We start from the raw sequence: 26,811 nt of genomic DNA on the forward strand, positions 1-26,811 counted from the left end.
TTGTTGTTTGTTTGATTATGGATTGCCTTGGATTCTATTTGCATAATGGACAAATTAGCTTGGATTTTTTTTTCACCTACTCTACAAAAAGTGATGGGGCGTCCACCTACCATATGTCAACAACTTTGTCCATTTTTTTGTACACACTACCATCACAATCAATCAAAAAAATTTGTTAGATTTACTTTTAATTTATTTATCTTACTTTTTATTTTATATAATATAATATATAAATATGTATTTTAATTTGACTTCATTTAACATTACTATACTTTAAATTGCGAGTTGAGTGCAATCCCAATTAAATTGTGGTTGAAAATCTAGTCGTGATAAGAGATTAGGGGTGGGGTTCCAACTTGGAATTGAGATTCGAGTCTCTGATCAAGGTTGATATAAGATCTTTCAGATTAGAATAGATAGAGAGTAATTGAGGGTGAGGAATCGGGGTCTTAAGTTGGGGTCAGGATATGTGGGTCATGAGTTAGGTCCCCGGGTTGAAGTCGAAAATTAGGTCCCCAATGAGATCAAAGGTTTATCAATCAAGATCCAAGATAGTAGTCGGGTCTTGAGTTAGGATTCATTTTGGGGTGGTGAGGTTTAGGTAATGTTTTGAAAAAGAAAATTCTTTTTTTATATAGGGAAGTAATTTTTCTAGAAAAATAAATCAATTTGAAAGTAAATCAAATATAAAATATTAAAAATATTTTTCTTAAGGGATTCAAATACACAAATACATATACAAGTCTATATATAAAATAGAATTATATAAAAAAAGTACCCCCTTATAAGAGAGTATAATATGTTAGGTTGTGGAGCCTGATTAATATTTGATATACTGTCATATATTAATGTTCATTTTCCATTTATTCTCTGTAATTGTTTATATTCTGAATTATTCTCTGTAACTGTTCATACTCTGAATTATTAATATATATCCACGGCCGTGGAAGTTTACCCATGGGGTGTTACCACGAATTATTGATTTCTCTCTTTCTCTCTCTATATCTCTCATCTCTCTCTCGAAAATTTTTGTGTTCTTCATTCATCAAGTGTGGGGGGATTCGATCCTAACATAATACGCTACATCAATTTATTTTTTCTTGATTTCATCCATTTTACTATTTCTAATTCAGCTCAATCTTTCCATTTTACTCTGGTGCTACTTGCTAGCCTATAATATTGTTGTCTAGAGCATTCATTAATGTAAATTGCATTAAATTATTCCCATAAACAAAAAAAAGCAACTTGTTCATAAATTAATTCAAACTTATTGTGCAAATTGAGGAAGCAAAAAAGTGTGACTTCAAGATTAATACTTGTAGTTGAAACATATCAAGATGATGGGCTTCCTAATCGCCTAAAAAAAGATTATAAATTAGAATTAAACAACATGTTTCATTATTAAGGCTTTGTAAACTTCTTCTTTGACAAATAATTAAAAATGATTGACTTGACTAGTTTTGTTATTGTCCTTCTTTGCACATACCTTCTTAATTTGATCAATTATAGTATATTCCTTTTTGGCGCATATCTTATTTCCAAGCTACTTCATTTTTCATTCGTCGATAAGTCGAAACGAGAAATCAATCGACTCCCTCCTGGTCCAAAACAATGGCCTATTGTAGGCAACCTTTTTCAATTAGGGCAATTACCTCATCGAGACATGGCGTCTTTCTGCGAAAAATATGGGCCATTAGTCTATCTCCGACTAGGTAAAAATAAGATTCACAAATGACTATTTTTTCATCCTCGTAAATTAATAAATAGTCATTGTTTTCGAGTTTCAAATTCATAAGGGAAATTTCAAGATGTTGCAACTCGATGAACAATAATATTTTACAAAAATATGATTAGAAAGTGATAAGTGAACGTTAATTCTCATATATAGTTCAAACGTTGATAGGCAAAAGGCTTATACAGATTCGGTCAAACTCAGTAAATTTTGCTTAAGTAGTTTATCCATCATTATATATGTACACACATCAAATATAAAGACCGAGTTATTAGCACTTGAATACATCGTTCTAACATTTTGAACCCATATAGTTGATATCCTGACTCCGCCTCTTTTGTTTTCTCTTAAAAGGTAATGTTGATGCTATCACCACAAATGATCCAGAAATCATAAGAGAAATACTTGTACAACAAGATGATGTTTTTGCATCTAGGCCAAGAACTCTTGCTGCCATTCATCTAGCTTATGGTTGTGGGGATGTAGCATTAGCTCCTTTAGGTCCAAAATGGAAAAGAATGAGAAGAATATGTATGGAACATTTATTGACAACAAAAAGACTTGAATCATTTGCAAAACATAGGGCAGATGAAGCCCAAAGTTTAGTTAAAGATATTTGGACCAAAGCCCAAAAAGGACAAATAGTGGATTTGAGGGAAGTTTTAGGTGGATTTTCAATGAATAATGTGACTAGAATGTTGTTAGGTAAACAATATTTTGGGGCAGAATCAGCAGGTCCACAAGAAGCAATGGAATTTATGCATGTAACACATGAGTTATTTTGGTTACTTGGTGTGATATATTTAGGTGATTATTTACCTTTTTGGAGGTGGATTGATCCTCATGGATGTGAGAAGAAAATGAGGGATGTTGAAAAAAGGATTGATGATTTTCATAGGAGAATAATTGAAGAACATAGAAAGAAGAAAGGTAGTAAAAATAATAATAATAATAATATTGATGATGATGAAATGGACTTTGTGGATGTTTTATTATCTCTACCAGGAGAAGATGAAGGAGATGGCAATGGAAAACAACATATGGATGATGTAGAGATTAAAGCTCTAATTCAGGTCTAATTTTTTTTTTTTTTTTATATACCAACTTTCTACCTATTTAATATATCAAACTACTTACATATATATGTATCCAATATATATGTATTTGGTAAGCAACAAGTACCACCCATGGATTTCTAAGCTTGACTAACAGAGGTTGTAGTGGAGTGATAACTAGAGATCTGGATACAGAGTCATCTTTGTTTGGGAGCAATGTGGACTTTTTGGTGCAAACCCAAATTTTGTTGGACTCTAATGGGGATATCGGACACTAGTCGAGAAAAAATAGAGGAGATTTCTAAGCTTGATTTATATTTAAAATATAGAGTTTAAGTTTTCATATATGTTTGCTACATTAATAGTATCAAATAGAGCTACAAGTGTTTTTTTTTTTTTTGCTGTGACTTATTTCTTTTCTTTGATTAAATTATAGGATATGATAGCTGCAGCCACAGACACTTCTGCTGTGACCAACGAATGGGCAATGGCTGAGGTGATCAGACATCCACATGTCCTCAAAAAGATCCAAGAAGAACTCGATATAGTAGTCGGGTCGGGTCGGATGGTAACCGAATCCGACTTGATCAATCTCAAGTACCTCCGTTGTGTAGTACGCGAAACATTCCGAATGCACCCCGCGGGTCCATTCCTAATACCACATGAATCAATTCGAGATACTAAGATCAACGGCTATTACATCCCAGCCAAGACACGCGTGTTCATCAACACGCATGGTCTTGGCCGGAACACAAAGATTTGGGACAACATAGATGAGTTTAGGCCAGAGAGACATTTGCCACCAAATGGTGATGAAAAAAACATGATCTTGACTAGTAGTAGTAGTAGTAGTAATAGAGTTGAGATTAGTCATGGTCCAGATTTCAAGATTTTGCCATTTAGTGCTGGAAAAAGGAAGTGTCCTGGTGCACCATTGGGTGTGAAATTGGTGCTTATGGCATTGGCTAGGTTGTTTCATTGCTATGATTGGAATCCACCAAATGGAGTAAAGCATCAAGATATTGACACAAATGAAGTTTATGGAATGACTATGCCTAAAGCTAAGCCATTGATGGCTATTGCTAAACCTAGACTACCTCCTCACTTGTACCAATAATTAGTTACTACTACTCAAAGTCAAAGGGATTTCGTAACGAATCAAATAAAGAGAAATTACTATTTGTACCTCGTAAAAAAAAAAAAAAAAAAAAAACTTCCGCCTCCTGTAATAGTATACTTGAACATTTTTCTCACCTGTGGCAACAAGCCAGAGATTTCCAAACAGCAGACTTAAGTCTGTCTGGTTACATACTAGTCTTATTTGTACAAATATGAAATTTTAAACATCCTTACGTTAGACCGCTGGTATGACTTTACATAAGGAAGCAAGTCAAGTGGCTTCATTGTTTCAGTGATGTCGGATACAAGTAACTTCTCTTTTTCTGCCAACGAAAGGAAATAATTGAATGTGTCGATAGTGCGAATTACCGAGGCAATATATGCAACAGGCGACAAATGCTCAGCATGAGGATCACCATATATATCAAGCTCACCTGCTGAACTAGTTTCTTCACTCTCAAAACATCTCCGGTCAGGTGGATAGGAGTCCTTGCAGCCATTATTTAAATGACTTACGTTGAGATCTTCCCGCTTCAAAAGAATCGCGAGGACTCGAACAAGGTGAGGGAGGCACAGTGGATCATATATCACATCTGCACCCAAACTTTAAAGAGGAAATGTCAAAAGCCGGTCCTAATGAAGGCAACATAATACTTAGGCTTGAAACTCAATCGAGGATAGTTAAAAAAATTATTTAACACCACAACCCTTTAGGAACGATACTCAAATTTACTATAAAAAATGACAGCCCGATGTGCTAAGCTCTCTCTATGCGAGAGGTCTGGGGAAGGACTGGACCATAAAGGTCTATTATATGGCAGCCTTACTCTGCATTTCTACAAGAGGTTGTGTTTCCATAGTTCGAACCCATGACCTCTTAGTCACATGACAACAACTTTTTACCAGTTACATTAAAGCTCCCCATCAATACTCAAATTTACTATAATAGATCAAATAGTGCAGCATCGGTGGTTTAGTCTCTTAACTGGAATGGCCTACAAAATTCATCTGTTTTTGATTTATTGTTCTCCACAAGATTTCTAACGGTTAAAACTGCAAGTCCATTCCTAAAAGACTAAAGTATTACAGTAAAGGAAAGTAGTACCTGTGGTACTAAAAATAACAAAAGCAAACTTAAGAGGAACTACTCACACTATATCTGGCATGAATTCACGTAGCTCATTTTCTGCGGCAGACTCCCATGGCAAATACAAGCACTGCAACTGAATCCAAAGAGATATGTCTTAACTGCAACTTATCCCAACTCTACGAGACACTTTAGATACATATTGTATTTTTGAAAAGATAAAGTACTTCATTGGTAAAAACAGTATCAAGAAGGTACCAAAAAGTTTATAAGTGCTTAAACAACAACATTTCAGACACATAAATGGCTCAAATTGTGAAACTCACTAACATCATGTTTATGCTAATGACTTAAAAGGAACTCCGGTTTCCAATGACTAACTTTATACGAAAAATTTGTTGGCCTCAAAAAACAAGGCATGTACCCAAAAAACAATCCCTAATAGAATTAAGCAATAGATATAAATACGAAAACTGGATGTCCTCATCTTGCAGTGACTCGGTTTTCAGGAACCACAATAAGATGTTGGAAATTTTACTTTCACCTTCCAAGTAACTTGTACCACTTTCAGATACATCATTTAAACATCCTACAATGGCAGTCAATTGCATTCACTGTGAATGGAAGCCAGCCGTCAAAGATCAAAAACTAGAAGAAAGTTATCATGGACTACACTAGCAGCAACAGGAACCAATCATGGAGGCAATCATCATAGGTTCTGAAAAAAATAAAATAGTCCATCGACTTTCTTTTTATTTTAGAAGGTTTAAATTCAACAAGCACCTTGAGACAATTTCTTTCATGTGCTGTGTGTTGGGAAATATTAATCACACAAGAATAATATCCACCTTAATACTCGAGACGAGCAATACGAAAACACTATGGTGGGAAATTAAACACACTTGATAGTCTTGAAAGACTGCAACAAACTCAAAAGAAAGAACCTACTTTTATTTTAGCCACCTCACTATAACACAGCTCACAGTCTCTATTTTTCTTCACAGGATATTTTATATCATTGTCTGTGAACTGCTCTTAACTCTCTCTGTATTTCTCTTTGAAATGATATTTCAAAGAAAGAAATGGAAGGCTAATGTAAAAGCTTCTGTCCCTTTCAACCAATCAGATTTGCTTATTTGCAACTTGTTTGGCAACCAAATAGTAGGCGCCCAAAATGTCTCTTTCTACAATCATTACGCTCTCTTTTTAAAAAACTTTTCTTGTATTTTCATGTGAACCCCAAAGCGTGTTTGCTTTGACAATAAGAACACCACACGGTGTTCTCTCTAACAATAAGAACAAATTCTTCATCCAACCCAACTATTTATACAAATGTTCTTATAGATAATTACTCCATCTAGGAAGTCTACAATTACACCGTATATAGTTAGAAAATGCTACACTTGACCTTCATTGGTTGTGTGAGGGTTTCCAAAGGGGTTTATAATGTCTAGGCTAATCCATCCATTGCCTTAAGGTTTTGGGTCGTATGCTCAGATTCCTTCACATGGTATCAGAGCTAAAACTTTATGAGCCCATTTACACAACCTTCTTCTTTCTTCATGTTTTATCACTCTAGGTGGTGTGAAAGTCGGCAAAGGGGTTTACATGGTATCAGAGCCAAACTTTGTCAAACTTTTTAACAACCTCATCTCTCATCTTTTGTCACTCTAGGCTTCTCTCTCTCAACCAATCCATGGGGTTGCTTTGGCTACTCTATCTCTCTCCCGCAATTCACATCGAGCCACCGGCGCTACTCCAGGTCCACTCATCAGCATATTGAGCCTAATCTATCTTCCTCTACCCCAAGATCACTTCTGTTGGGCCTCCTCCCTTTCTACTTATAAAGAAAATAAATAAAAATCAAATGCATGTGTAAACCCTTGAAGGAGGTTACACATGCCATGAAGTGTTAGAAACTGCTATACTTGTCCATCATTGGTTGTGTAAAGGTTTCTAAAGAATTTATATTTCCTACGCCACTCCATCGACTGCCTTAAGGTTTAGGTTAGATGCTCAACTTCATCCACAAATATATTTGTAACTATGATGGAAATAATGAAAACCAGTAACAGTCAGCATTTTGAGTTCAGAGTTCATAAACTTCCTGGCCACACTCTGGATTTCTTTGTTCTTAGCCTTCCTCTTTTTTTTGGTATATATACTTTGTGCGGCATGCAGTAGTGGATAAGCAGAATAATAATTAAGATTTTCATCCCCTATAACATCGATTCAACTTAAATGGTAAATGATTCCCAAAACTATTTGGACTCCCATGATTGGATATCAACCGTTTGCTTGGCAAAATATCCAAAGGTGCAATATAATGGTCAACGAAGGTGGAATGAAGACCATGGGAGATTAGAGTAGGTACAAGTCTAGTTAATCCTTAGTGGGTGAAGACGTGGAGTTACATAGTATCTGTATTGGTGGGAGCCTGCAGGTAATGATCAAATAGATGATATGTTCGCAAACTGACCCGCAAACCATCGTTATAAAATTTTTTTGTTAAAAAATTCTTTGAGAAACCAAATACACCATGCCTTGGACTGTTGAAGAAATTGAGTTAGTAGCACTATAGAACATCTACACGCATAAATTACGCCTAGCTGTAAAATTAATATAATTTTACTGTTCAATAATCAGGTCGGCAGGTGCTTCCTCAACACTTCTTTTGGTTATAGATAATAAAGCAAGTACACAACTCTCTACCAGTTCTACCCAAGCAGGCTTGATGAAGCCTATGATTGTCAAACTAACCAACCTTCATTCAAACAAAATAGAACGGGAAGAAGTTAAGAATAGTAAGATCAAAAAAGACACACAAACAAGCAAAATTATGACCACTAACCGTGTTGTTTCTTTGTGTATGTCCTAACATATCAGTGCCCAGCTGATTTAACTCCAAGTTGAGATTCATGTTTGCTAAAGTTGATAAGTCACCATCTGTAAGTATTACCTGCATCATCATATGGAGAAGACTCTAAATTAATCATTTCTCTTTTGGTAATTCCAAGTTGAGCTTCATGTTTTTGCTTTGATTTTCTTGAGCCGAGAGTCTTTCAGAAACAACATCTCTACCCCGTAGAGGTAGTGATAAGGCATGCTTACACTCTACCCTTCCCAGACCCCATTTTTTGGAATTTCACTGGGTATATGTTGATGTAACATAGAACCAAAATGTTGAAAGTTAATCCAATTATGAGGCTTGTTGCATCATCAAAATTGAGATGCAACAATACTAGATTTTAGAGCAATTTCTGACAAAAATAAGTGAACGATTTAATAATCTGATCATTGCCTCATAAGTAATTTTAATTAATAAAAATGTATGCTACATATCAGCATAAATAGGTATTCAATCAACTACTACTTCCTTTATCTAAGGAAATGGGGAGATCGATTATCATGTAACACATCATATTGATGCGGTCTTGCGCGACAAAAGGTACTACCAAAACTTAAAGGTAAGTTCTACAAAGCGGTGGTTAGACCGACTTTGTTGTATGGGGTGGAGTGTTGGGCAATCAAGAACTCCTATATTTAGAAATGCAAGTTGCCGAATGAGGATGTTGAGATAGATGTGTCGGCATACCGAATATATAAGATTAAGAATGATGAGTTTTGGAACAAGGTGGAAGTGACCTCCGTGGTGAACAGGAGGAGGAGGGAGGCGAGGTTGAGATGATTTGAACATGTAAAGAAGAGAGCAAATGTCCTAATGTGGAGGTTTGAGAGGTTGAATATGGTGGGAACAAAAAGAGGTAGGGATAGGTAAAAGAAGTATTGGGAGAAGTGATTAAACAAGACATGCTTACCGAGGACATAACCTTAAATAAAGAGTATATGGAGGTCGCAAATTAGGGTAGAATAGCGTTAGAATGTAATTGAGCATTGTCTTACTTTTCAATGGGAGTACGCTTAATGGTAGTCTAGAGCGTCATGTAAGTTGTACTATTAGCCTTATTCATGGAATTTCTTTGTCTTTGATATATGTTATCACATGACGTTATTATTCCTTTTCTATATGTTTTGTGTTGTTTCCTATATAGTTGCCATGTTTTCTTCATTGTTGTATTTCCTCGCTCATGACTATTCTTATTTGATGACTTGAGCCGAAGGTCTTTCGAAAATAGTCTGCCTACCTCCACAAGATAGGGGTAAGGTCTTATGTACACTCTACCCTCTTTAGACCTCACTTGTGGGACAAATTAGACTCTACCCTCCTTAGATCCCCACTTGTGGGACTATACTAATATGTTGTTGTATTATTCAAAAGAACAGTAGTATGTTCAACAATAGGAATACTATTAACCGAGGCTTCTAAAATGTTCATTGTTTCAGTAACTAAAACAAGGACGGCCATTATGTCTATCCTAGGATGTAAATACCGTCTAATAAACTACTAGACTAAGCAAAAAGTGCCACAACTTGGAATGCATTAGTTCATATTTTATGATGGCAAAACTATGTTATGGAAAAATAAGACGAAATGTTCATGATTGTAAGAGAGCTTCTCTTTCACTTTTAGCAATTGGGTGACAAGAGCATCGGTTGCTTGATCCAAATTGTAGTTGAGGAAATTGATAGGTCACATCTAGTCATTATTAATTACATGCTTCACGACCTAAAGAAAACCATATGTTCAGTCAATCACCCCAACCACTTTCAATAGAAGACGAGGAGGCATATTGAATAGAGAAGATGAAGTCAATTGTAGCCTCAAATACAATTAGTGGAAGAGAAAAATGATTCCCAAAATTGTTCCGTGAGGACCCTCCTTCAGGAACATACAAAATTATGATCCCATCTACAAACGGGAACACACACATAGTGAAGCTCAAAATGAGCAAGAAATAAATGTGTGATGCATTTGAGAAAAAGACAAGAGGCAGAATTTGCAGAAAAAGACGGAATGAACAAGGAAACTTGCCTTGGAGCAATTTGTCTGAGCTAGACAGACACCAACCAATCCAACACCCGAACCAACCTGCTTTGTTAATAGATTAAATACAAGAAATAGCAAACATTTGTTATTATACTAATCAAGCTGACTACACACGTAAAAGAGCATTGCCAACCGACAAACAAAAACGGACACTCGACCTAAGAAAAAACCACAAAGATGTAACAAGATTAGACATTTCAATTTTACCTAAGAAACATTGTAGTGGAACAATTTGATAAACTAAGACAAACAGATGAATACTTCTACCAGCTGTCTCACCTCAAGACAAGATTTGTCCGAGAACACTTCTGGAAAAGAAAGTATGAACTCTGAAAGGAACAGACCTGATGGCCAGATTGAGCACCTGCTTCAACCAAGAAATACAGAGGACAAACTGAATCAGCCGTTACACTGGGAATAGAATGTCAGCACCAAATTATAAAACAACAAAGAAGCAAATCTGTCACAATACCAGGCAATTATTGTAAAGACTCGAAAGTACAATCAATTATTTCAGGCTAATTAAATGCCTAACGATTTTATTAAAGTGACTCTAACAACAAAGAAGCTAATCTTTCACAATATCAGGCAGTTATTGTAAAGCCTCAAAAATACAATCAATTATTTCTGGCTAATCAAATGCCTAACGATGTAATTAAAGTGACTCTGAGGAGTATTCGCGCCCACATGAGAATGGTGGGGTCATTGGAATGTGTGACATATAACTCCCAGGCACCCTCGTGTTGTCCCTTATGTCACGAGCGGTAAGCCTGGGAGTAAGGAAATGAAGATGGGAAGATGGGGTTGGGAAGTATATCATTGCCCATCACGAGCCCCTGCGTGAGAAGTCCTGGACACTCAAACTCTTTCTCACAGTTAGCTCATGCCATGAGCAAGGGACCCGTAGCCCTGGCCAGACCTCTCTCCTATAAGCACTTTTAACTTTCCAAATAGGCTACAGGTAGCTATCAACATAAAGCGTAAGCATACAGGATTGGAAGTTGAAGTCCATCGTAGAAGACCACGATACAAACCCCATCAAAAGGGAAAACAAAAAATATAAAACTTAAGTGACTTCTTTCAATTGAGCTTGCTTTAATGGACGGAGTTATTCTATACATGTGGGAGGTAGCAGGTACCAAGTGGATTAGTCGAAGTGAGAGAGAATTGACCCGGACACCACCTTAACAAAAAAAGCAAGGAAGAGCTTAGACATATAGATTGTCAACCAGCTTGCTACTTTGCATACTAAGTTACCCCAGAAAGCTTGTTAGTCATTCCCAGCTGCAATAAGAGAATCTCTATAAGAAAAGTTATAAAGCACCCAAAGATTTAAAATTTCTGAAACGTTCTCATGGAAGTATCTTTCAACCAAATTCAAAAACCTAGGGCTGCGTATCCTTGAATAAAGTCAACTCCCTTCAAAAAGAAAAAGAAATGGGACAGTACATACCCTGTATCACCTTCAAGCATGTTGAGTGAACATTGCAACGTGACTTCCAATTTCCTAAATATTTGAAAACTCGAGGGTTGTGAACAATCTGTGTACACCAAAAATTAGATACTAAAGGTTGCTAAAAGTAGCTAAACATTATTCTATAAAAAGAAACGAAAAGAAAAACTCCTCACCCTTGGGAAATAGAAACGAAAATCTTCTTAACATTCTTGTGCTTCCTTTTGCCAATTCATCATCCTTCCAACAAAAAGAAGGCCAATTTCACAATGGTTACATGGTGATGCTAAAATCCTAATCATTATTGATAGCAACTTTTAAAAATATTTACCTTCACAGAAGCCAGACAATAAATATACTTTTCATACAATTCATCCAAAACAACGTCCCCATTTGACTCGATTTCAACAATGAGTTTCTTTAAGAATCTTTTCAAATAAGGCAAATTACACTTCACATCCTGCAGCATTAAGAAGCTCATTGAAAATCAAACAAAACTACCCCAAGAGATAATTCTATTCAGGAAAGGAAATCTTTTAACAAGACAGTTAAAGGTTTAATGAACTTACTGATTTCTTGATACATACGTTCCATATGAAACTTTGCACTCTTTCCGTAATGGAACCACCTCCAAAATCTCTAGTGTAATTCACATATTATTCAGTCAAACGAAACAATTAAGAGTGCAATTGCAATTACACTATATTTGGTGTTAGTTAACATGAGCAAGGGTTGAAACTAGTAACCTGGCAAATGAGACAACAAAATCAGGGGGTTCACAGGCGAGGAAGGCAGAGACTAAATGCAAGCAAGGAGTAGAAGATTCATGTAGCTCTTCTTCTTTCTCCATCACTACTCTGTTATTTCTTACGATGCACGGTGTGTCTCCGAGAAACCTAATTGATAAAAAAATTAATTGAAGTGACAAAACTAACATGTTTCTGGAAAACTAACCAAAATAACAACCAAAAGAAAAAAGGAAGGGCCCAGTAATGATGATCAATTCTTTAAACTGATGTATCAGCAAAGAGTTAATTAAGTGCTGCATATAGTGAATTTTGTCGTTACTGTTAGCTACTATTTATAAATCATTTCTTTCAATCACGGATTAAGGAAAATGAAATTAACATTAAAATCAATCAATGGACTTGCCATTTGTATTTTCTCTCTCTTAGTTGCCAAGCAATACGCATAAATCTTACTAGAAAATTTCCAATAATGCTTTACTAATGAGCAGAAGAAAATGCTGAAATTAACATCAAAAAGTTCAAGACGCTAGTTGCTGAAGTAGACTCCCAGATGAAAAATCTGCCTGCTACAGCATTGGTGACTATACAGATCATTTTCTCTTGTGTATATGCTTTTGTTCCTCATATTATAATTTTTTTATTATTGTTATAGGTTACTTCATTGAAAATGAAGTAACAATAAAGTGATAAAGGTATATACAGAGAGAGCAGAACACACAGCTGTAAGTGTAAAGATCCCAATAAATCTATCATGACATCTATATCATTTGCAATAGCTGCTTCACACCCAAAAGAAAGTAGTAAAGTGATGCATCTGTACTTAATGCTAATTACAGATTCTGTTTTGCTTTCAAAAGCGTGTGCATTGCTTTCTCATCTGATACTGATGTCTGTGATTTTCTACCCAAGGTTGTAGCTCAACAAGGTAGCAAACTTGCTGACTGTTTCAATCGCATAAATAAACGTGAAGCAATCCAGAAGGTCCACAAAGATTTCGACAAACAGGGCGTCATCGCTTCCATCCTTTGAAGCAAGCATGAAACCACTACTTCCTTTCCACCATCAAATCTAACTACTTGGTGATCATCTCCAACACCAAACTGGAATTGAAATTTTAAGATGGTTAAGTATGGGGTCAAGTTTGGCATGTCAAGAACACACATGTTCAGAAGATGAAGATAGCATAGATGAGGATGCTCAGATGGATGTATGGGAATCCTAGGAGAGATATGATTAGGACAAAGCTGTACACGACAAGACAGGAGTGGCTTCCGTGGTGTACAAGATGAGGGGAAGTAAGGTTGATATGGTTCGAACATGTGAAGATAAGGTGTACAAATGCGTCAATAAGGAGGTGTGAGAGGTTGGTTGTGGCAAGAGTTTGGAGAGGTAGAGGTAGGCCAAAAAGAACTTTAGGAGGTGATTACACATGACATGGCACAACTCCAGCTTATTGAGGAATAAGCCTAGATAGAAAAAAGTGGAGGTCATTAATTAGGATTGAAGGTTAGAGGTAGCCGATCATTTTTACCCTTTATGTGGGAGAGGTAGATGGATATAGTCTCCTCCTCTTCCCCTCATTAGTAATAGTGCAATACTATTTAGTAGTCGCGGAGTCTCGTATTGCTCGGATGGTAAGCACCACTCACTTCCAACCCTACGGTTGTGAGTTTGAGTCACCAAGGGAGCAAAAAGGTAGGAACTCCTAGGGAGGGATAAAAAAGAGAGAAAAGAAAAGTACTAGTGTACTACTATTTGTTGTTACATTTGTTTTGTACTTTGCCATTTTGTTGTCTTTCTTGTGTAGTTTTGTTGTACTTCTTAAAAAACAGTCACTCTACTACACAAAAGGTAGAGCTAAGGTCTGCATACATCCTATTTTTCCCAGATCCCACTTGTGGGATCACACTAGTATATTGTTGTTTACATCTTAAAAGGTGAATTGATAATCTAATATCCTCATGTCACCATATGCAAATCCAACTTCGAAACAACGCAATATGGAGGTGTAATTAATAGGATGGTATATGCACAATCAACATCCCGAACTTGAATTTATTCAACAATGGAGCAACATCACCTATGTTTGCCCAATGTGAGAGCTCCAACAAAAGAACCCCTATGTTATGCTTCTTAACATAAACATGAAAGTATGGTGGTCCAATATTGTTAGAGTATTTGACAAAATTAAGTGGAAGGAGATGAAAAGTGTATTTCTAAAACAAAACTCAATGTTAGGTATGAACTATCAGTGTTTGACATGATATTGTAGACAGTATTTATGAATGATAGGAACACGGTATTGGGATGACAACGATCTATAGAAGTGAAGTCTATGGAAGGCCTTAGGCTATTTAAAATTTTGGCATATTCAAGGTGATCCCGGGATGAACTCAGGTATCAATGGGAATTTTTTGTAGAATCGGAAATATTGCTCAGGTCTGAGTGAGTAATTTCCAAGTGAGGATAGATGGGGAAATTGATGCTCCAGTTCAACTTCAAACTCAATGTCTGAAGTTTCATATGGCTGAAGACTGAAGTTTAGACACATATGGCTGAAGTTCAGTCTGTTCTAGGTCAACCTAGTTAATCACCGAAGATCCTAGTAATTGTCAATAATTTAAGAGATTTTACAGTCTATGCCAATTAAAGAGGTAGGCATACCTGTACAACGTCTTCGGGTTTTCCACTATCTAATTATATTAGTGCAGATGGTCACATGTGAGCTTAAAGCTTGCACAGGCACAACATAATCTTGAAATTGCACTTTTAAATTTATAATTTGAGCAAGCAACATCACAAATCTAAATTGAACGATTTAAATTTGCAACGGATAGGAATTATGATGATATCCAAGGGAATCTACAACTTATTGTAGATGGAACTCAGAAAGGATGGTCGAGAAGAAGAGAATTAAGATATAAAGAATGATGGCAACTACCAAGTGGGGACGAACTGTGCTTTCAGTAGTATTCTGCTAATGTTATCCAAAGAGACATACGTATTTCCCTAAAGAAAATCAGTCACACATGGATTCTTGACTACATTGCTCAACAAATTTGATGAAGAAAACAACCTAGAGTCTTCAAATAGACAGTACTCAAATGATAGACTGATTCATCATCTCAGCTATTTCGTCATCTAAAAATATCCGCATGATTCAAATCGACACAATGTATACATTACAAAGCAAGGGTTGAGCTAGAGTACTATTAGCAGCTCCAGCCAAACCGAGTAGTTTTTGCTTAAGCTATGTACTTATGATAAAAAATCACCTAATACCTACAATTTTTTAACTGTGAATCAAGTAACTAAGACGAGCTATGGATCTGGTAGTAACTTCAAAGCGCATAAACTTCAAATCATGATTCCATCTCTTATTACAAGCTTAAATCAGTCACAACATGCTTTAAATGAAAAAAAAAATCGGCTTAACAGGAACCTGAACTCAGGAAGTGACCTCGACTGATAGAAACCCCCAGAAATAGCAAAAAGGAGCTGCTGGACCTTGTATTTAGTCAATGGCGTTAGTGAGTTAAACGCTGGGATTCTGTTGGTGAAGAAATGATGATTTTGGACTGTTTTAATGTACCGTTGCCATGATTTTTAATTTTAACGGTGTATTGAGGTGCTAGCCGGATTTCATGGAGTTAGACGGTGGTTTTACAGCAGCGATGGTGGCCGGAGGTGGCGGACGGCGGTTGGGCTGACAGTCCTTTTTATACCTACCAAAATGCTAGGTTTTTAAATTGTTTACTTCTTATACTCAGAGAAAATAACAGAAATGGTCCCTGTATTTTTTAAGATAGTTCAAAATAAAGCTTTAACTATTAATTACTAAACAAATTTTTATTTTTAAAGTTTGTCAAACTTAATAATTTTAGTACCCATCATTTATTTAGCAATTTATATATTCGATAAATTTGATGAAAACAATTAAACAATAGAGAAAAAAATTTAATTATAAATATCAAGATAGTCTCGTCAATATTGAATTTATCCAAGTTAGGTTTTTAAATTGTTTTTATACTTGTACTTAAAGAAAATAACAAAAATGCTCCCCTTATGTTTCAAAGTAATTAAAAATAGTGCCTTAAATATGTTTTAAAAAATTTGATCAATTAAATTTGTTAGTAAAATTATTGCTTTTAGTCTTTATCAAATATTTAATAGTTTATGCTCGTTAAATATGATGAAAATAATTGAAATGAAAAGATTTACTCGTAATCACTATGAAAGTTCATCAAATCTTAAAATACAGCATCCAAAAAATGACATTAGACTCTAAACTAGGGATGACAAACGGTTGGATTGGATTGTATTTGCATGTGTTAAATATGGTTTGAGAAAAAATAATTTGGATAATAATTCAACCAAATATAATATAGGCAAATATTGATTTGGTTAAAATGGTTCTAACCCATTTAAATAAATTTATTTTTACAAAAATATAAATGTACCCCCATACCCCCGCAACCACCTTCTTTCACCAACCAACCCCTAAAAAAGTTTACCCCCTGCCGCTCCCCCAACTTCCACCAATCTATCCCTAATTTATTTATTTTTCAAAAACAAAAAAAAAATCAATTTTTGCAAAAATAAAATAAAAATTTACCCCCTCCCCGGGCACCACCACCCCCTGCTCTCCACCCCTGCCTTCCACCAACCTACCCCTAAATATTTTATTTTTCAAAAACAAAAAGAAAAATCTATTTTTGTAAAAAAAAAAAAATTACCTCCTCCCCCCTCTACCCCCCCCCCCCACTTTCCACCAACCTACCCCTAATTTTCTTTTATTTTTCAAAAAAAAAAATTTACCCCCTCCTCCCACCTTTCACCAACCTAGCCCTAATTTTTTCTTATTTTTTAAAAAAAAGATACCCCTCTCCGGCCTTCCACCAACCTAGCCTGATTTTTTTATTATTTTTTTTTAAAAAAAAGAAAAATACCCCCCTCCAGCCTTCCATCAATCTACTCTTAATTTTTTTTTTGTTTTTCAAATACAAAAAAAAAAAAAAAAATTCAATTAAGTTTGAAAGTGAAAGTGAAAATAAGTGATTTAATATGGATTAAATAGATACTCATATTTAACCCATTTTGATCATATTTATAAAGATTCTTAAAATAGTTTAAACCCATATTTAACCAACTAAAATATGAGTGATTCAAACTATTAAATACGAACAAAATAGACTTATTTTATTTACATGGATTGAAATTATCATTCCTACTCTAAACGAATATTTTTTAAAAATAAGAATTACACAAAAGGGATTATTTTTGACATTTTCTACAATATATAACACAGGACAAACTTAACTATAAAAAAGAATATATGCAAAACCTTTTTTCCTTTTTTATATATAAAAAAAATAAAATATGATCACGGTAATCACGATAGCTTCACAAGGCAAATTGATGGAACAAGAACAAAAAAACAAATCTCACCAAGTCACGAGAAGTTCCACTTGTTTCTGCCAAAATGATGATTTTTTCCCCTCTTTTTAGTTATCGATTAAAATTGAGTAGTTATATTGAGTTTAATTATTTATATACAATTTTTTTTCCAGTAATGTGAAATTGTAAACTAGTAATCAAATATTGTATTTAATTTACTAAATTGTAAGCATATCAATTAAAATGATACCAAACAATCATTATACTAATTATGCTGATTTTAATATGTAAATAATTTGTTTTTAACTAACAATCAAACGATTATATTATAATGAGTTTTAACGGAAATAGTTTAATTGTTGCTAAATATATTTCTTTAAAAATAATTAACATTTTTTTATAAATATCTATAAAGCATAATCTTATGGATATTAAATTTAATAATAATTAACTAATATTAATAATTACTTAAAAGTATTTTTTATTAATATGTATATTCGTTGATGCTAAAAAATATTTTGAATCCACAAGGAGAGAGTGAATTGAAGCAAAAAGTTCAAACTTGAACATCATTTTTGAGGCTACATGGAGAAAAAGGTTTAGTATGCAAATACTGTTTCTCTTTGATATTATTTGTCATGGTTTTTTATTTTTAGAGTAAATTATAAAAACTTTAATCAACATTTTAAGATTTATTTTTCTATTATATTAATAAATAAAAAATTATGATTTATAGTACTTTTCATATAGTTTTAGAATATTTAATTCTTTTATTTAAAATATTGAATTAATGTGATCTAATTTACCTTTGAAAATTAATCAAATTAACTTTCGATAAGAGCAATATGATAAACAATTCCGAACGAAAAGAGTAACATTTATGATTTCGAGTCACATAACTCTACCAAACACCTACTTTTACTCCTAATTATATCCAATTGCCTTCTAACATTAAAGTTAGTAATAAAGATTACAAGTCAACTAGAGATGCATTCACAATCCATTGGGGAAAATACACAAAAATTTGGCTATAATTTAGTCATATTGGTAAAAGAACATATTCATACTATAAATTAATTTATTTTTCAACAGACCCTGCTCTATGGTATTGAAAATAAGTCCTTTGTTTTTTGGGAGTTTCAAATTTTTTATAAGAATAAATCATGTGTTAAAAAAATTATAGAAAAAAGTGATTATTTATGATAAAAAGTACAATTTTTTAAAAATATATTATTTTATCCTTTTTAACCTCTTTTGTATTTTGTAAAAAAATAAGAATTAATAGAGAAAAATATTGAGAAAAAAAAAAGTGAATTACAATTTTTTTTTATTTCTTTTTAAATTTTAGTTTCAAACATTACTATAAACATATTAAAATGAGGTATATCAAGTTATCAACTTTTTGAGTCAAATTCTATAATTCTAACTCTTATCTTTATTTAATATTTGTTAACTTATCACCTATAGTATTATGTTAACTAGTATATAATAATTACCTCACTGAAGTTTTTTTAATGTTGAGTTGGTTTAAAATTTTACGTAAAATTAATAACTGAAAAACAAATATTATACGCCAATAGTTTTCATCTAAATAGTGTAAGAAAAATAAATTTTGAATAAATACATATATAAAAGTTATTTATATTTTAGGCTGCGAATTGAAATTCGTTTTAGGCCTCCAATTATGTTGAGTAGCTCCTATTTTTCAATATTTTTATTCTTTAATTTAAATATTGAGTATATTCTTCAATTATGTTTCCAGTACATATATGTGTTAATTTTTGGGCTGCAAAAATATTAATGTCCTAAAAGTATAACAAAAAATATCTACATATTATTTACGATAATTAGGTGATTATATTTAGGGAAAATTGTATATAATAGCAAACTAATAACCTAAATTGAATAGAATAGCTAGGGTTTGATTTAATTGTGCTCCATAGCAAACGTTGGCAAAAATTTGCCAGGCGTCTCTCTCCCAGAAGTCTCGCTCTCCACTCTCCCATTCTCGCCTCTCTCGCTTTATACACAGAAGTGTATAATTTCTGTTTCTGTTTTGTATAAAGCGAGAGAAAATTGTATATACACATGCAAAAATATATATCGTCGTGTTATGCACTTAATTAAATAATTTACAAACATTTTACTTCAAATATTGCAGAGAAAAAGGCCAAAGAATTATACAATTGTGAATTATACAATTGCAGTGAAATACAATTTTTTCTAGCTTTATACAACAGAAAAGTATATATTGTGTTTCCGTTTTTGTATAAAGCGAGAAAAACATATATCTTCTTGCTATACACTTATAATTATGCAATATACATACATTTTAATTCGATTCAACTGTATGCAAAGCTAATTATACAATTGCAGCGAAATAGGCGAGCGAATTATACAATTTAGGCCAGCGAATTATACAATTTAGGCCTGCGAATTATACACTTGTATATGTATAGCGAATTATACAGTTTTTATGTTTGTTATGGAGCGCAATTATGCAAAGTTTGCTATAGCATACAAATATGAATTTTTTATTTGCTATATGTGAAAGTTGCCCTGATATTTATCCATTCTCTTAAATATAAGAGTAAAAATTAAGTGTTAGCATGAAAAATCATTCTCATTCTCTTAAATATAAGAATAAAAATTAAGTGTTAGAATGAAAAATGAATCTCTCATATTATTCATTCTTTTAAAGCACAAGACCTAACAAACAATATTACTAGATTATTACTAAAAATTATTAATAAAAGTCAGTTTGAATTAATTTTTGATTTATGACTTATAAATCAAAAGTTATAAGTTAGAATTTATAACTTATGACTTTTAATTTTAAAATAATTTTTAACTTTATTCAAATACTTAAAATTGTTTAAAAATTATTTTAACTTAAAAACAACTAAAATAAATCAATTCAAAACGGTCGCAAATTCTCGTGCAACACAAATTGAATAGTTAATTGGCCCTCAACGACCACTAGAAACTAGAAAGTAAAACCTATTTTCTTTGTTTTGTGCCGATTAGTCAACAACCAGTAAATTAGAAAGGAATGTAGGTGTTGCCGTGTTGCACTCGCCAACGTTAAAAACATTATTATATAATAATAATAATAATAATAATAATAATAATAATATACTATATATTATATACTTTATTATAATCATAAAATTAAAAGTATATCAAAATATTATCTAAAAAAGCTTAAAATATTCTTTAATTATGTAAATTGGAACAAAAATACTTTTCTTTTATCTTTTGGCTCTAAAATATCCTTGACGGACCTTTAACTCTATTTTGCCATTATTTTTAATAGTCTAAATAATAATATCAATTAACAAATTAATTTATAACGTGTTCACTATTATTTAATCCTTTTCCGAAATATTATTTAGATATAATACATATATTGAATTATAAATTTGACTTCAAATTATAACTTTGACATCCAACTTTCATAATACACAAACACACACTTTAACTATCCAACTTTTAAATACATAAACACATGAGTCATATATGACGCAATGCACGTAGGACAAAAAATAACATGTAGAATGACATGTATGTTTATTTGTTTAACTTTATACAAATTTAAGTGTGCATGTGTACATATCTAAAATTAAAGAATATAAATATAATTTAAAATCAAGTTAAAGAGTACATTTATGTATTATGATTATTTATTTAATCGCGGAGAACTACGCAAACAAATGAGATAATAGAAACAAAAAGTGAAAAGAGCATAGAAAATAGTGAAACCATACAGTGGATACACACTTGTTTTTTTGAAAGTCAAAAGTTCACACACTATTACTACTACCTCTATTTATACTCCCAATATGTCACTCTATTACTCTCATCCACTCTACAACAATGGAAGAGAAGCTCATTTCAGTTCTCTTCTTCTTCACCATTTTTGCTGCAGCTCATTCTCTTCAGTATCAAACACTGACCCTAAATCCTCTCCCTCAACTTCAATCTCTCTCATGGGAACCACAACTATCTTCCGATAACGAAAATACTCTCTCTGTACAATTACACCATGTCGACTTACTTTCACCTTCATCCTTCAACGCAACTCCTCATGCATTGTTCAAACTCCGCCTCCAACGCGATGCTATTAGAGCCAAATCCCTTTCCCTTCTTTCCGCTAATTCCACCGGTAAGGATTTCAGCAGCTCTGTTATCTCCGGTCTATCTCAGGGGAGTGGTGAGTATTTTACCCGTATTGGTATCGGTACGCCGGTTAAGTACGTTTACTTAGTTCTAGATACGGGTAGTGATATTGTTTGGATCCAATGTTTGCCTTGTTCGAAATGTTACTCTCAATCAGACCCGGTTTTTGACCCGAGTAAGTCGTCTTCCTTCTCTACGGTCACTTGTGATTCTCCGTTGTGCCGCCGACTTGATTCCTCAGGATGTAACAATCGGAACAAATGCCTTTACCAAGTCTCATACGGCGATGGTTCGTTTACCGTCGGTGAATACTCGACGGAAACTTTAAATTTCAGAAAAACAAGTGTTAGCAATATTTCGTTTGGATGCGGCCATGATAATGAAGGTTTGTTTATCGGAGCTGCCGGTTTATTAGGGTTAGGAAAAGGGAAACTCTCGTTTCCGGGTCAAGCCGGTAACCGGTTCGGTCAGAAATTCTCATACTGCCTTGTAGACCGGATTGGTTCAGCTAAACCGTCTTATATCGTCTTCGGCGAATCAGCCGTTACCCGAAATACCATTTTTACCCCTCTCCTCACCAATCCAAAACTCGACACGTTTTACTACGTGGAGCTCACCGGAATTAGCGTCGGAGGTACGAAGGTACCGGCAGTCACGCCGGAGTTGTTTAAGCTTGATGCTGAAGGTAACGGTGGGGTTATAGTCGATTCGGGTACTTCAGTAACCCGGTTGACCCGACCCGGTTATATAGCAGTGAGGGATGCTTTCAGATTGGGTGCTAAAGATTTGAAGAGAGCACCGAATTTCTCTTTGTTCGATACATGTTATGATCTGTCGGGGAAAAAACAGGCGAAGGTACCGACGATGGTTTTACACTTCGCCGGAGCTGACGTGGCATTACCGGCGGCGAATTATATGATCCCAGTGAACACTGAAGGGAGATACTGCTTTGGATTTGCGGGTACAAATGGCGGGTTGTCAATAATTGGGAATATCCAGCAACAGGGTTTTCGGGTCGTATTTGATCTTGCGGGTTCTCGATTAGGGTTTGCTCCTCGTGGATGTTCTTATTAATTAAAAAGATTAAGTTAAACAGTTTGTTTAGTAATGACTAATGAATCTGCAGAGATAAAATTAGCACTTTTGCAGAAAAAGAGGAAAAGTTTCACATGCTTTTGTTTTGCATTATGTGCTAATCATGCTGTCTTTTTGCTAAAATTTTTGTTTTTCAACCAAAAAAAAATAAATACTTTTTCCGTTTCAAAAATGATAACCCAGTGTAACTTAGAAATTGTGTTTAACAAAAAGAAAGAATACTTCTAAATTAAAGTTATATCAAATGTATTAAAATGTCCTTTAATTTTATTTATTTTTAAACATGTTATACGAAAGTTAAAGTATTATCAAAAAAGAAAATAATTCTTTTTAACACACTAAAAAGAACATAGGGACATAATTTTTGAAAAAAAGGAAATACTAATTAGAAAAAGGAAAAATCTTTTTAGCTAAAAATTTTGACTATCTATGATATTTAGGTAAAATTTATTTGCACTCGTTTATTAATTAATTAATATATATTACTTTATTAAATTATATAATAATAAAAAATATATCGACTTGATTTAGATAGCTAGAATACGTTTTTTCATATTATTTTACCTTTTCAAACATTTTTCACCCTCTTAATTTTGATACCTTTTAACTAAATAAAATAAAAAAATTAATTTATTTTAAAATAATTTTTTTTTTAACTTTTTAGTCAAATTTGACAAAATTCACTTTGGCATAATCTGTCACGATTTATGTAAAAAGCTGAGTTCTTTTCGAGTGAATTATTGGGTATGATATATTCTTTAGAAAAATATAACTTAAAATTTTTATTTATTTTTTTTTAAAAAAAACTATTCAAACTTCATATAAATATTTCTTCAACTATAAACAATTCACTTTATAATATTATTTTAGAAGGAATATATTCATATCGTAAATTTGATTCCATGTAATTCTTTTTCTCCAATAAATTTCGACGTAATCATTATTATATTTAAGCATTGTTTGAATATTTTCATGATTTCAACGCCTCAAACATTTCACTTTTCTTGTTTATCAATTTTCTAATTTTGTCAAAGTTTTTAATTTTTATAAATGTGAATATATGTGAATTTGATAATCAAAATATCAATAGAACGTAATTAATTTTAATTAAAAAATTATACAACTAATTTTGATAAATTGATATAAATTGGATCACATTATTATGTGCTAATGATGGTGTCTTTTTTGCTAAAAAATATTAACAGAAAGATCATTTAGAAAGTGGTTAATTGAAGGGTGCTCCATAACACAATTTACTATTTATCTTTCGCATAATCTGTTACGATTAATGTAAAAAATTTAATCCTTCTCAAGTCTATATTAAGTAAATTGTTCTGAATTATTGGAGGTGCGAGTGCGATATATTCTAATGGTTACAAAAGTATTTAAAGACATAAATGAAAGGCAATTTTCACTATTATTCTTTTTATTATTTCAAAACTATTTTTTTTTAAAAAAAATGTATGATAACTAAAAAGTTCATTAAATATAGGGCAAACTTGAAAAAATATTCCAATAATTCTCCAAAAAGTTTCGTACAAGACATGATCATTATTACATTTAAGCATGTTTGAATATTTTCATGATTTCAACACCTCAAACTATAAACATAATTTTCATGATTTCTACACCTCAAACTTTTCACTTTTCTTGTTTATCAATTTTACTAATTTGTCAAAGTTTTTCAAATTTTTTTTTCAATATATGAATATTAATTTTTTAATAAACTAGTCCGACATTATCCATATGAATTAAATAATCAAAATAGCAATAGTATGTTACTACTGAATTTGTGCGACAATGCACACATATTAAGAAAAACATGCAAATACATAGTTCAATCATAATTTTCACTATTGTCCTTTGTAAAATCATAAATATAACTTTGTAAGTAATGTAATTTATCTCTTATAAAATATAAAATTTTAAGAAATCCTTTTTCAAATAATTTTGAGATTGTTTAGATGAAATTTTGAGATTGTTTAGATTAAACTTGATTAGGTCGAAATTGAAATATATCAATTTGTTAAGAAAGATGAATTGTTGCAATGTATAATCATCATATAAATGGTATATATAACATCTCTATTAAACATAGTTATACATTATATATTCACAATTATATACTATTTATATAATATGATACATTAAAAAAGTACTTTTACAACACGGATACAATATATTATACATGCAAATATTTTTGTTGAATTTTTTTGAAAAAATTATGCAAAATGTCAACTCATAAAATTAACTCACCATTATTTTAGCTCAATTTAATTCTGTTTTTTAATTTACCAAAAATGGTCATTCAACCCTAATTTTAGCTATGTACTCCCTTCTTCTTCATCTTCTTCTATTGCTTTTGGTTCCTCATCCTTCCTCATCTTTTTCCTTAAAATTCGATACATCGTAAACGAGAATTGTTTAAAACGAATTATATATCAAAGACTTAAAATATTGAGAAGATTTCAGGTCTTTAGGACTGTTTAAAGGTGATTTTGAGTAGTGTCTATGTGTACTTCATGTATAGTTAGTATATACGTTATGTATAATTAAGCTATATTCAACTTTTTAAGTGTATCATAATGTATAGTTAACGTATAAATCAGGTATAGATAAACTACTTTGCATAGTCCGTATATATATTTGAAGACTTTTGACCAGCTATATAGATGTATACTTTTTATGCCTTTGAATTTTTTTTTATATATAAATAATTAAGGGAAAAGAGTCTGATATACCTCTCAACTTTGTCATTTGGAGCTGATACACCCCTCATTATAAAAGTGGCTCATATATACCCTTACCGTTATACAAACGGCTCACATATACCTCTGCCGTTACAGAATGGCTCACATATGCCCTTCATTTAACGGAATTTTAAACAATTAGTTTTAAATTTATATTTATTACTTATAATTTTTTAAAAAAAATTATTTAGAGGTATATATGATTCTTCTATAAAAGTTCAAGGTATATTTTAATTTTTTTCATACATAAATTATTTTTTGACTTCTTTTATTATAATTATTTGAGTTTCTTATTCTTATTTTATTTTTTTCTTTCATTCCTTAGTTTAAAGAAAAAAAATTAAACTATTTTTTTGTGTGTATTGTAATTTAATTTCGTATTCGAAAATTTTTTTGGTCATCTACAATAAGTTTTACAAGAATATTAGTGAAACATAAATAAATTTGACTATCAAAATAATAATTATAAATTAGTCATTGAAACAAAAAAAAAGTCAAAAAAATATGTTTGACGAGAATTAAATTTACTCATATGGGATTATATTTTTTTGAAAAAGATAATAAAAATTTAGATTGAAAATTATTATTTTTTCATTTCCGTTAGAGGAAAAGGGTATATGTGAGCCATTTATTTACAAGTAGGAGTATATATGAGCCACTTTCATAACAAGGGTATATCAGCTCTAAATGACAAAGTTGAGGGATATATCAGACCCTTTTCCCAATAAAATATGACTATATTCATTGGTATAGTTGAGTTGTCGTGGTTGAAAACTTTTTTATTCTTATTTAGAGGTATTAGTTTCGAGTTTTGGGCATGAAAAAATTATGTTGGGAGCGGCAAATGGGCTTTGCAGTGGACAATTCAACATAAATATATGGTTTATGTTTTCCTCATTTTCAATATTTCCGTTTATTTCTAAAAACCTCTAAAATTCCTTATTTTTTTTATTATATCCGAGCTACATATTAATGTATTCGAATTACATATCATGTACTCGATTTATTTTATAATGTATCCGAGCTACATATTATATATCCGACTAGTTTTTAATCTATCCGAACTACATATTATGTATTAGATTTATGTTAATGTATCCAAGATACTCTTTAATGTATTCGAGCTACATATTATGTATTCGTTTTGTGTTACATTTAAAGGGATCAATGTGATTACAAACTAAAGATGGATATATTATTATCTCATATTAAAAGTATGTGATTCCTATAATTTATCCTTGATAAAG

At 32.4% G+C, this 26,811-nt stretch overlaps 3 protein-coding genes across 5 annotated transcripts; 2 read left to right on the forward strand and 1 right to left on the reverse strand.

The window, feature by feature from the left end:
* The first annotated feature begins 1,392 nt into the window (after positions 1-1,392).
* Positions 1,393-4,101, forward strand: LOC101265072 (cytochrome P450 703A2). Its single transcript, XM_004248037.5, has 3 exons — positions 1,393-1,712; positions 2,087-2,805; positions 3,224-4,101. The coding sequence occupies exons 1-3, from the start codon at positions 1,442-1,444 to the stop codon at positions 3,902-3,904; spliced, it is 1,671 nt and encodes a 556-aa protein (XP_004248085.1). The 5' UTR covers positions 1,393-1,441; the 3' UTR covers positions 3,905-4,101.
* LOC101264765 (uncharacterized) lies at positions 3,934-15,878 on the reverse strand. Of its 3 annotated transcripts, XM_010328710.4 has the most exons (12): positions 15,586-15,878; positions 12,141-12,290; positions 11,964-12,033; positions 11,726-11,854; positions 11,571-11,634; positions 11,395-11,482; positions 10,221-10,305; positions 9,927-9,983; positions 7,845-7,952; positions 5,059-5,129; positions 4,341-4,510; positions 3,934-4,229 (listed from the first exon to the last, which is right to left on the reverse strand). In XM_010328710.4, exons 2-12 carry the CDS (start codon positions 12,242-12,244, stop codon positions 4,105-4,107), a joined length of 1,071 nt encoding a protein of 356 aa, XP_010327012.1. In that variant the 5' UTR covers positions 12,245-12,290; positions 15,586-15,878; the 3' UTR covers positions 3,934-4,104. The 3 variants fall into 3 exon arrangements, with proteins under 3 accessions (XP_010327012.1, XP_010327011.1, XP_069146379.1); XM_010328709.4 differs by having other exon boundaries at positions 3,934-4,510; XM_069290278.1 differs by having other exon boundaries at positions 3,934-4,510; positions 15,604-15,830.
* Positions 15,879-21,253: 5,375 nt separating this feature from the next.
* LOC101264466 (aspartyl protease family protein 2) lies at positions 21,254-22,986 on the forward strand. The gene has a single exon (XM_004248035.5). The coding sequence runs from the start codon at positions 21,417-21,419 to the stop codon at positions 22,791-22,793; it is 1,377 nt and encodes a 458-aa protein (XP_004248083.1). The 5' UTR covers positions 21,254-21,416; the 3' UTR covers positions 22,794-22,986.
* Positions 22,987-26,811: the final 3,825 nt, after the last annotated feature.

The sequence above is a fragment of the Solanum lycopersicum genome, chromosome 10 (assembly GCF_036512215.1).
Source record: "Solanum lycopersicum chromosome 10, SLM_r2.1".
NCBI classification, from domain to species: Eukaryota; Viridiplantae; Streptophyta; class Magnoliopsida; order Solanales; family Solanaceae; genus Solanum; species Solanum lycopersicum.

Excerpts from the sequence above, each read along its gene's own strand:
- LOC101264765 (XM_010328709.4), bottom strand. The coding sequence starts at position 12,244 with ATGGAGAAAGAAGAAGAGCTACATGAATCTTCTACTCCTTGCTTGCAT. Across the intron at positions 9,984-10,220 it reads CGGACAAATCTTGTCTTGAG|GTTGGTTCGGGTGTTGGATT; the intron begins GTGAGACAGCTG and ends TTAACAAAGCAG. Across the intron at positions 5,130-7,844 it reads ATACACAAAGAAACAACACG|TTGCAGTGCTTGTATTTGCC; the intron begins GTTAGTGGTCAT and ends CTTTGGATTCAG.
- LOC101264466 (XM_004248035.5), top strand. The coding sequence starts at position 21,417 with ATGGAAGAGAAGCTCATTTCAGTTCTCTTCTTCTTCACCATTTTTGCT.
- LOC101265072 (XM_004248037.5), top strand. The coding sequence starts at position 1,442 with ATGATTGACTTGACTAGTTTTGTTATTGTCCTTCTTTGCACATACCTT. Across the intron at positions 1,713-2,086 it reads ATTAGTCTATCTCCGACTAG|GTAATGTTGATGCTATCACC; the intron begins GTAAAAATAAGA and ends TTCTCTTAAAAG. Across the intron at positions 2,806-3,223 it reads AGATTAAAGCTCTAATTCAG|GATATGATAGCTGCAGCCAC; the intron begins GTCTAATTTTTT and ends ATTAAATTATAG.